General features: G+C 32.7%; 1 protein-coding gene across 7 annotated transcripts in view; it reads right to left on the reverse strand.

Moving 5' to 3' along the window:
• LOC118185255 (uncharacterized) overlaps window positions 1–10,140 on the reverse strand; it is a 472,173-nt gene extending 462,033 nt beyond the window's left edge. For 2 of the 7 annotated variants that reach the window (XM_085816710.1, XM_085816709.1), the window contains exons 1-3: window positions 9,659–10,078; window positions 9,017–9,158; window positions 8,682–8,762 (exon numbers count right to left, since the gene is read on the reverse strand). In XM_085816710.1, coding sequence (XP_085672836.1) covers window positions 8,682–8,762; window positions 9,017–9,158; window positions 9,659–9,678 — 243 coding nt within the window. In that variant the 5' untranslated portion in view covers window positions 9,679–10,078. Of the gene's footprint in view, window positions 1–8,681; window positions 8,763–9,016; window positions 9,159–9,564 lie in introns of all 7 variants that reach the window. The other 5 variants (XR_015041131.1, XM_085816706.1, XM_085816708.1 and 2 more) reach the window with 5 other exon arrangements.
• Between the last annotated feature and the right edge of the window lie 1,898 nt (window positions 10,141–12,038).

Genomic DNA, 12,038 nt, shown 5'->3' on the forward strand with positions numbered 1-12,038 from the left:
AAATCCATTTGAGAATAGACCTCTCAGACTATCACTACAAGAAGAAGAACAACTAATAGATGTTTCAACAAGTACCTTAAAAAAGTCAAACTTTGTTAACAAATCTTTAAAAAACTTCTGGACTGAACTTCCAAACAACTACTCCATTATAAAAGTCAAAGCGCTTAGAATTTTGTTGCCTTTTCCAACGTCTTATCTTTGTGAAAATGGATTTTCTGCACTTGCTGCCTTAAAACCTAAATAAAAAAAAAAAAAAAAAAAAAAAAAAGCTTCAAGTAAAAAATGAACTCAGAGTGGCCATCCCTAACATGGAACCAAATTTAGACAAGTTGTGCACCTTAAAACAAGCTCATGTTAGCCATTAGTCCTTAGAATGTTTCTTTATCATTGTCAAATAAAATTTCAATAAAGTTTTTTTTTAATCTAGCTGTAGCATTTTATTATTTTATTTTCAATCTGTGGTGCTTCCATCTTAGGTGGCGCACCCCACAGTTTGAGAAATGCTGGCATAAGACCTAGATTCAAACTATGGAAAAAGAATCAGCATATCATTTCAGAAAAAATGTGCTTTCATCAAAAAACAAAAGTTGGTGCAATGTCAAATATAAATTTAATACACATACATAATGAAAGTTAAATTTTTCAGTCGCCTTATTAAAACAGAAAGTATAAATTTGTCTTTTTTGGTACATGGTTTTGAGGTAGTGGTTACTTTTTAGTTTTGAGTACATAGTGACATGGATTTCTTGTAGAAATTCGTTTTGCTGAAAAGTAGTTTACTTGCATTTACTTAACTGTAATTTTAAAATAAAGCTAATGTTATTTCATAACTGCAAATCATATAATAAAATAAGTAATAGTAAAAAGTAGAATAAATTTATCTCAAATTGTTATAAGAGTGAACCAAAATAACCTTTAAATCAGAAGAAGCTATTTAAAGGAAAAGACTGCCACTAAGTTACAACCTGAGTGCTGAATTAGCAGAATAATGCAGAATTAGGCATTGCAAGAAGGCTAATAAAACAGTACTGTCAGCTAATGCTGCTACACAAGCTACTTAGCTACCTACCGAACACATATGCTAATTGTATACTAGTGAAAAGATATTTCGCGCCTTTACTTGCATAAAAGAATTCAGTAAAACCTAACCTTGAAACCAGTTGTTTTGCAATTCCAACTTTACTGGATTACTAGCACCATCTGTTAGAAACATTATACACTAAACAAGCAAAAAATTCGGGCAAATCAGTGTATTAAACTAGAAAAAAAACTGTTGCCCGAACGCCGCTCAGGAAAATAAAAAAAGTACTGTTTCCAAGTACCCGAAGGGCGTTCGGGCAAAACTGGAAGTGGTTAATGGTACTTATGTATTAATGCAACAAGATGAAAAGGTATAAGTTACTTATTGGGTACATGTTGGTGATTTTTGCAAATTTTTTTTAAAAAAAGATTACTGAACTATTGAAATTTATAGGTTACATTATCACCATATGAAATCAGGAAACATTATCATCATATGAAAAGAAAACATACTTTAGCAATTTAAAATACAACCCTTAATTATTAAAAATAAAACACATTATTCTCCAATTCTTTTTTAGAGGGAGGTACTATTCTTCTCTCTAAGTACACAGTGATCTGTGTACACTTAAAAAAATCACAGAATTGTACAGACTCAACATCTCGCAAGCCTCAGCTACTACACAAGCTACTTAGCTACCTACCGAACACATATGCTAATTGTATACTTTGGAGATTTTACAACAAATTTCTGTAGTCCTGGTGCAATTTTTCTGCAGTTTCATCCATTGCTGCCAAATTCCATAAATGCATATTTTAAAATAAAATTTAAGACAATAAATATTATGAATTTTTTGTAAAAACCTTGGAATACAACAAAAAGAAAGCATATAAAAATGACAACATTGCTTGACTGAAGGATTGTTACCAAATTAGATTAAAAGTTCAGCATAGCTGCCTGAAGAATGGTTATTGGCATGGTCACCTATACCATGTTATTCACATGGTTGCTAAAGTTTGGCACATTCTGGAAATTTAACAACTTCAACTAAGGTGGTTGTGATAAGAGATTAGTACTATTTAAAAGTCAGACATTTTCTCTAAATTAAATTACTCATTTTTAAGAGAACTGTGTGATAGTTTTACAAATTAGAAATTTTTAAAACTGCAGCAAATTACTAATTAATCTTACTGAGGGAGAAACATATTAGACTTAAATGTAAAAATAAGAAAAAAAAAATTTTTTTAATTGCATAGATTTTAAATAAAATGTTTATAAAGTTTAAAACAAGAATATGTTTTTTTATTTCAAACAGCTTAAATTTTTCTCTAAAAGTATTTAAAATTTATGCACATCTCAGGTAATTTTATAATGTCACTTGTTCCAAATATCAGTTATAATCATTCAAGAACTGTCTCAGTATTAGTTTCAATGCATTTCCTCATTCAATATATTCTGCATTTGTTGCTTTCTTAACAACTTTTGAATTTGCAAAATTAAAAAGTATAACTAAACATCTTTTAAGAATCGCAAAATATTGGAAACAACTGAAAAGTTTTAGCTTTTATCAAATGAAATTATGCTTCACTTTACAAAAAAAACTGTATTGTGGAAGTACAGATAAAAATAATAACGAGAGTAGTGAGTTAATTTGAAAGAAGTGAGATTATATTTACAAAAACTGCATTTTGTATACTTTTGACAAAAGTAATTCATGAGGTCAAATTTTCCCAAAAGCTGGACATCTCTACATATAATAAAAGAAAGAGTCTGTCTGTGTGTGTGTCTTTCGTTTGCGCTGCGCATAAGCTAATAGAAACACGGCTACGAAATTTGGTACATAGGTGCATCTAGACAAGAGCCAGTGCACCTCGAAGCGATTTTTTCGAGCTTTGAATTATAATTTTTTTTATTTTATGTTTTGTGATGAAATTGCGTCATTTTGAGACATAATGGGCTATAGGAAAGCGAGATTTTACTCTACACACTCCATTTTCACATCGCCATGAAACGTAGGCACTTAGCTATTTTACGAACTTAAAATAAATTTCGTGTTTCAATAAATCGATTAAATACAAAAAGATTTAATAAAGTGAGCTTAACACCTTTTCAACGGAATTTTTTCTAAAAACGTTTATTTTTTTAAATGTACAGTTTATTTTTCTTTGATTTTTGGACACGTTAAACTTTCATCCTTGCGATGCTTTTGCAAAAAGAATTTTGGAAAAATGATAATATTTTGTATTTTTAAATGAAGCTTCCGAGTACACTTTTCACATCTCACATCTTTAGAAATGTGCTTTTGGCAACAATTTTCTTTTCTAATTGTTGTTGACAGATTTTTGATGAAATCGCATCATTTTGAATAGTTTCATTCTTTTAGAAATATGGGTTTGGCAACAATTTTTCATCGTATTTCTTATGTCACTGTTTTTAAGAGATTGGCATATTTCATTGCCATTTTTTTATATATATAATACTTTTTTTTATATATATATATATATATAAAGTTGTTCTGCAGAGTAAAATTCTGCGCAGAATTTTTTGTTTTTTTTGAATTTCTTTCATGTTATTTTTTGCTTATTTCACTGTTTGTAAAATACTGAAAAGTTTTTCATGATTTTTTTCCTTCAACAGAAAGTTGGTTGATTTTTTAATTAATATTTGTATTAAGGGATATAGTTATTATATATTTATTATGATTAGGATAAGAATACTTTAATTTATTTGAAACTTATTTTATTATCAAAGTTATAATTAGGAATTTGAAGCTTGAAATTTTATTGTAATTAAAAATACCAGCATATCAAACCATAAAACCAGGAGAATGCTTTTAAAGAAATCTTGAGAATTTTCTTAACTATTAAAATACTTCTTAAATGTTAAATCTCTACATATAATAAAAGAAAATGTATGTGTGCCTTTCGTTTGTACTGCGCGTAAGCTAATAGACGCAGGGCTACAAAATTTGGTATATTGATGCATCTAGACCAGTGGTGCGCAAACTTTTTTCGACTGCGACCCCTTTTGTAGAGAGAAAATTTTTGGCGACCGCTAGAGATTAGTGTTCACAAATACGATGTATATTTCGCGCATTTCTTTCGTTTCATCAAATAAAAACATCATGATATCTGACAATTTTAAGAAAATACTTTTTGTATAACACAAAAATCAGTAAATTGCCCTTTAATGAGATGTATGTGGCTGTAAGTTTCTAATTATCTCATCGATGTTTGGATGTATGTTGCTAATTGCAATTCGCATATCATCTTCAGGGTTTAAACGCGAGCGGTATTTAGTTTTTATTGAAACTAGTTTGCTAAATCCAGTTTCACATAAATACGTTGATGCAAATTGTATTAACACTCTGATGGCATTCTTGCATAAAACAAGATATTGTTTTTCCACGGATAGTCAAAATTTTTGGCAAGACTGAGTCTTAAATTGATTTCGAAGAGTATAATCACTAATTAGATCTATCAATTGCTCTTTCTCACTAATTTGAAGAGTTGAACTGCATATGTCAAAGGAAAATGGATCACGAATCCAACCAAGATCGTTTTCAGGAAAATCCTCGAATCTTCTCGAAAAATTTTTAAATTTTTCCTTTAACTTTTCAATGTGATTGGAAATGATGTTTTTAAATGTAAATATATCTATATTATTTTCCATGATAAAATCGTTAAAGCAAGGGAACATGTCGGTGTTGTTTTTATTCAGTTCAGTTTGCCAGAGACTAAGCTTATTCTTAAAAGCTTGAATTTTACTGGCTGAAGCTATGATAGTTGAATTCTCACCCTGCAAGCTCAAATTTAAGTCGTTAAGTTTTTCGAAAATATCAACTAAATAGCTCAGCTTCCCTAGCCAAACTTCATTTATATAATAACTTGCCAATCTATGTTTCTTTTCGATTAAAAACATGTACACTTCATTTCTCAAATCAAATATCCGTCGTAGTATTTTATCATGTGAAAGCCATCTGACTTCGGTGTGTAACAGTAATCTCTCATACGTTGAGCCCATCTCATTGCAAAGTATTGAAAAGAGACGGCTGTTGTGGCTGTTGCATTTAATGTAGTTAATTGAACTAACAGCGTCTTGTAATATGTTGTGCAACTCTTCATCCATATCTTTTGCAACAAGAGCTTACCGATGAATCATACAGTGATTAAATACCATATGAGGTGCCACCTTCTGAATTAAACCTCTGAGCCCTTTATTCGAACCTGTTAATGCTGCAGCACCATCAGTACAAGTACACCCCAGGTAAGGGACTTTGTTTCAAAATATTCATTTATTACTTCGAATATTTTTTCTCCAGTTGTTTTTCCTTCCAAACTTTTGCAACGTAAAAATGTTTCTGTTATATCTTCATTAAAAATAAACCCATTTTAGTTATATCAGTAGTCTCGTCCAGATGTAAAGCAAATACAGATGAATTTTGTATGCGTTTTATGACTTCTGACTCGATATTTCGTGACATTTCGGAAATCCGCCGAGACACGGTATCTCTTGATAATGGTATTGTTTTTACTTCATTTCCATATTTATTGCCATGCATAATTGATGTCATCTTAGTTGCTGCAGGAAGGATAAGGGATTCTCCAATTGTATGGGGTTTCATTGTTTTTCCTATTAGATAAGTGCGGCGAGCGGTAAAGTCGCTGAACACTGGTAGTTCGGTCCAAGGTTCGAATCCCGCGAACGGGCTGGCTGCATGGGTGTTTTCGTGGTTTTCCCCATGTGTAACGTGTATACGAGCCAGTTTCCCTTAGAAAGACCTCCACGAAGGCATCCCTCCCCGTGAGGCAGATAGCCCTAGTGTGTTTTGCCATAATTAAATACACACACACACCTGTTAGATAAGAAACTTCTAAAGAAGCTCGTAATGCTTTCTGAGGCATTGTCGTAAATTTCTTTAAATGTGCACTTTGAATTTTCAGATTTTCCGCTCGTCTTTGAAAAAAATCGGCATGTTTAGTTTGAAGTTCTTTATGTTTAGTTTCCAGGTGCCTTTTTAATTTAGCTGGTTTCATGCTCTCATTTGCTAATTTTTCATTGCAAATGACACATATCGGGCGTTCTTCATCATCAACAATACAAAATGTAAAACCATACTTAATAAATTCCTCATTGCATTTTCTTATTTTTTTAGATCGGGCATTTAGTTCAGTATTTTGCGACTCCTCATCAGTATTCGTTTGTTAGCTGAAGATGTACCTGGTATACGTATTACCCATTTATCCATTATGAAGATAGGGGTTAAATTATTTAAACTAAAACAAATAATATATAAAATTTTATCATTTTTTTTCGAGAAATTCAATAAAATTAACAGAGATCTTTATCTAATGATAGTACATACCTGATAGCAAAGAGTAGCAAAGCTCGATAAAAATATAAAAAATCATAATTACACAACATCACATGATAAAACTCGAGGATGAACTAAAACAATTGCAGGCCAACTGCTACATGCTACAATTTCATGCGAACACTTCACGTCTTCACTCTGACTATCAGATACACCGCGTACCTCGTCAACTGATTGGCTGATCATGGAAGCGACTGCGGTTAATGTCTAGTCAAATAGGCGCTTTTCATTAATACTGGCGAATTACCGCGAAGAGGGCGCTATCTACCGGAGTGCAAAACTTGTGTCTTCACACTTTACATACATTATGCATTACGGTCAAAGAAAGAGCGGACAGCATGAAATTGCAATTAAACAGTGAGTGACGGCACTTCACTCTTTATATGCACACTGTATGGTATGCAGCATGCAGGCATAATGCATTTCATAAAAATTTGGCGACCCTCGAAAAACTTCTGGCGACCCCCACAGGGGTCGCGACCCCTAGTTTGCGCACCACTGATCTAGACAATAGCGATTTTTTCAAAATTCGAATCAGATTATTTTTACATTATATTTTCGATTTTATCACATCTTTTTGAATAGTTTCAGTCTTATATAAATGTGGTTTTGGCAACAGTTTTACATTCTATTGTATACTGGACTGCTGACTGTTGAAAATCAGCACTGTTGCCACTTGGAAAATGGACCCACCAACTAAGGACCACAAAATGGCTCTCTTCGGTATGTTGTGATGGCTATCCATACCGGTCATTTTTTAGTCAATATTGTTCGCTCAAGTTGCAGACAGATCCAGTGATCCTAAAGTAGGCATCCTGAGTAGTTGAATGTTATGGAAATCGTATTATGAAGTAATTGGGTGCATGATTCTGGGAAATTTTGAATCATGGGATGTTTTGCAAGCACTTTTGTGGTGTGTGTTGGTTTTATTGTTTAGACGGTAGAATGGCTGAATGTAGTAATATTAATCTGTTTCTGTACGATTTGGAGCAAAAGAGGAAAAGAGCTTTTATTGACTGATGTGTAAATGAAGGTTTACTTAGTAGCCATTATAAGTGTCCTGTATGTAGGAAGGATATGTGTCTAGTCAAACATAAAAACCGCTTAGATGGACTTGAATAGGTTTGTAGGAAGAAAGGTTCAGATGGTCACTATGTGAAGTGTTCAATCAGAAAGGGTACCTGGTTTGAAAAAAGTCATTTGAGTATGACTGATATTTTGATTTTTACGTGGCTCTGGGTGTACGACGCAAACTCGAAAATCATCAAGACGAAATTGAATATTAACAATAATAAGACGGTAACGGATTGGAAAATTTTTTGTAGAGATGTATGCGTGGATATTTGTCTTCGGAAAGGTGAAAAGATTGGTGGTGCAGGAATTGTTGTTGAAATAGATGAAAGTAAATTTGGAAAGAGGAAGTATAATAGAGGTAAATGAGTGGTGGGAAAGTGGGTGTTTGGTAGAATAGAACGAGGGATGGGAAGGTGTTTTTTTGAAGTAGTTGAGGATAGAAGGAAAGAAACTTTATTGGATGTAATCAAAGGAAATATTTTGCCAGGTACAACTATTTTGAACCAAAAATCGCCGCTTCGCAAACCAAAATAACAAGACAATTGCACAAACTCGGTATCCATGTACACATCGACTTATTTTCACTTAAAAAAATATCCCCGAATTGTACAAAAATGGCATTGAGCACTCCTTTGACTTTATCCATGTACACGTTGACCTATTTTCACTTAAAAAAAAATCCCATAGCAAGCCAAAGTAATGAGCCAAAGAATTGCACAAACTCGGTATCCATGTGCCGCCAAAAATCATCAAGTTTCGCCAAGGGATACTCTAAACTATACTTTTACCGAAATTTATTGTTTTTATGTTAGTTTATTATAGTGAGGTGTGCGTAATTCCTAGATTCCTACGCTGTATAGATTGTGCAATTCCCCGATGTTTTTTTAAGCTAAAACAGATCGCTGTGCACATGGATTCTTGTCAAATATTTTTGGTTAGGAACTTTATGTTTTTGCGATCTAAATTATTTGTTTTTGTTTTGGATGTTTGGTGTAAATTGTGTGTTCAAAACGGAGTTTTTTTCAAATGCGAAAACTGCATTTTTGCAGACATTTTAGGCTTAAAGTTCGAAATGTAGACAAAAAATTTAGATAGTAATATAGTGCCGTGGAGTTTCTTGCCAAAAATGTTTGCTGAGAAATTTCTCACCAACTGACGGCATGTACAAGAGTAATTCCCAAATTTTTTAAAAAAATTGCAAATAAAACTTACCAAAAGGACTTTTAGAATATTCTGAATAGTAATTTCAAATCCAGGCAAATTAGACTGGCAGGAATATATAATATTCCCTACCTATATAAAGTCCAAAATAAACATGTGTTTGAAACCATTTAAATGCATCAAACAAAAGATATTTCATTACTTTATTTGAAATGACAAAAAAATTAATTTTAAATATTTTGTGCTGAAAATTATTTTTAAAAATTTGCGATTTTATAATTAAAAATTTGATCATAAAAGTATTTCAAAATACTATATAGGAGTAAAGTTGTGTAATATAAAATAAAATTAATAAGTAAAAATATTAAATAAAATTCAAGACATACCTTGCTTATAACCACATTTAAATTCTCCACTGCAAAATTATTATTTTTGAAAACATTCTGAATCTCACAAGAATCTCCATGTTTGACAGCCTTTTCAAGTATGTCAAGCAAATATTTTTCTGCTAACTTGGAAACCATTTCACTTAAAAGAAATAATTTAAAATAATAAAATTTCCCGATTTCCCCATAAAGCTGAATACGCAATAAACACACTTCCTTAATAAGTTACAAAAGATACAGTTAAAATAATGTTCTACTATAATAATATACAAAATGTTTAATGATAAAAAAGTTATTAATAATAGATTTTATTTTACACAGATGAAAATTTTTTTATTATTCTCCAATATATAAATACTATATGCAAATGCAAATAAAAATATATTCCATGCCATTTATAATACAAAATGTTAGATGAAAAGTTGGCGGCTTGGTGCATATCGACGCAAAACGTTGCAGGTTATTACCGCGACAAAGTCTGTCATACAAATGAAAATATTTCAACTTAAGTTATTAAAAAATAATGCTATAATAAATCATAAACTTACGTAAACAAATACTACAACAGACATATGCAGCAATTACTATCAACAGTGAAAACAAAGAACGAACTTTCAAAAGCAGACGAAAATTTTTACCCACATATTATATATAGAACACATATATATAAAACATCACTTTCTTTTTATTTTGACTCTTACGACTTAAATTTTTTTACAATACAGTATTTAAATACCGTATACAAGCGAAGATCATTAATGAATATAATGCACTTTCACAGCTCATATAACACGCACAAAATAAAAAAGCGAAAACTTCTGAAACTCATCGTTGCCACTGAGTAAACATTGTTTGAAAAACCCGCTAAAATGGAACAATGTACTTGACACTGCGTACATTCGCATTTTGTAGTAAATTTTCCTATGAGATGACAGTTGTTGATATTTGATTTCAATTAATTAACAGACGTTTCTAAGTTCTGAGCAAACTGTCAATATATGAAAATAGTGGAAAATCCATATCCACCTCTTAAGAATTATATCACAACGTTGCATGTTGGAGAATGAAATTTGTACCTTGTCAGAGCGGGAAATGGCTGAACCAACCGATGTTTGGGTACAATAGCGCATTATATGTGCCAAAAGCCCAATTATTGTATGAGCTAACTTGAATTTCTTTTATAATAAGAAGCTATATTCATTTCAGCATCCTGAGCAAGTGCGCCAAAATTAACATCTGCATTGGCGCCACTGAAAACAGTTCAAATAGAAGATATATTTTTTACAAGGAGCTTAGAATCTCTAACCTCCTTCGTTGTTGAATAGTCTCAGGAAATGCATGTGAAAATGGTTTCTTCAAAGTTCCATCACATGTACTTCCCTTTTATGACACTTGAAATTCTATTATAGTAAAAATCCGACTATTAGGCATTCAATTAACCGGTGTATTTTCAAATTTTTGAAATTATTTTTAATGTAAACTTAAGTAAGTAAGAAGTTTGTAATTCTGTTCTAAAACATGAAGAGGACTAAGATTTGAATCAAACAAAAATTGTCACAAAACAGTGTCATTTAGTGCCAATAATGGCTAACTGGAAGTAACGCCTTGTATTTAAGTCAACTCTATTAATTCTTGATAAATTGGTTTAAATTTTGTAAAATATAATACAAGTTGAATGTTATTTATTTGTTTTCAACTGCGTTTTGAAAAACCTAATTAAAATTTGGGACTTTTCTTCAATGGAGCAACATGCATTAGAGTATAATAATATTTCAAAATCATAAGCGCCTGGCATCAAGAAAAGAGCGACTTACATGAAAAGGGATTAAAGCAATAGAACATTTCCACCATTAACTTTATGACAGAAGCTTTCTGCTGAACACAGATCATGCATCGTTGATCTGGCTCCTAAATTTCAAGATGCCAGATGGATTCAAAGACTCCAGGAATATGACATAACTATTTGTCATAGGAAAGGTTTGTCACACAGAAACGCCAGCAGCCTTGCTAGAAGAACGTGTCCAGAAAGCTGCCGATATTTTTTCAAGGTCTAAGCCAAATATAAGTTGTTAATCGGGTTGCACGTCAAGTTTCTGGTTCAACAGTGCCTGATCTAGACCCAAGGAATGACGAGGTCAGAAAGTCAGAAAGTCAGAAAGGACAAGCTAGAAGTCAGAAAGGACCAGCTAGAAGACGGTGACATTAAACACATAGTTGATTTAATGGAGTGTTCAAATAGGAAACTTATCTGGCAGGACATTTCGATTTGTAGCTCTATGACTCCCCCCCCGGTGTTCACTCAAGAGCATTTTTGGGAAGTACTGGCTAGGATCTGTACTTAGGCAGTCTCAACCACGGGGACACATAATTTGACTTCACAGGATTAAAGCACTAGTTCAATCTAAGGCTGGATCAGGCTTGGCAGGGACCGTACTGGTACTGTCGTGTCTGTTCCTCTTGCTGTTGTGGAGCTATAGATCGGAGATCGTCGACCGAATTCAAGGGGGTTTGACTCCATTCACTTCTCGTGACGGGAATTGATAGAGTGGTCAGAACGTACTTTTGACGAATGATGCCGATGGAGTGGTGCTCGAAGCAAAATGACTACGAAAATTCATATCTACGTTTGTTCTGCCCAATGCTTTTATGGGTCTGCTAGTCAGACCTCGATCGGAGGTCTATATTCGTCTGCAGTTCTGTAGTTCTACAACGAAAGAACATTACGTTTTCTCGGACTCACGTTGTAAGGATCTTAAGTTTTACTAACGTTTATTTTATTTTAAATCTTTACTATCACTTCTTATTTTCTACTTCCGGCCAGAATTATAAGCGTTAATGTATTTATGCAAAGTTTGTCTGGCGAACGCCAAGTATTTAAGTTGTGGCTTTTTGCCAAGCGAGAGAGAGGAAGCAGTTAGTCGAAGCAGGCCGCTTACCTTAGAAGTTTTACTCAGTTGCTGGTTGCCTTCCAGGCCAGAGGTTTAATCCTCTTGATAACTTTAAACGTATTGTTGTGTTCACT

This window comes from Stegodyphus dumicola, chromosome 5 (assembly GCF_044657685.1).
Source record: "Stegodyphus dumicola isolate Sdum_Otavi_A_Nest chromosome 5, ASM4465768v1".
In the NCBI taxonomy this organism is placed as follows: Eukaryota; Metazoa; Arthropoda; class Arachnida; order Araneae; family Eresidae; genus Stegodyphus; species Stegodyphus dumicola.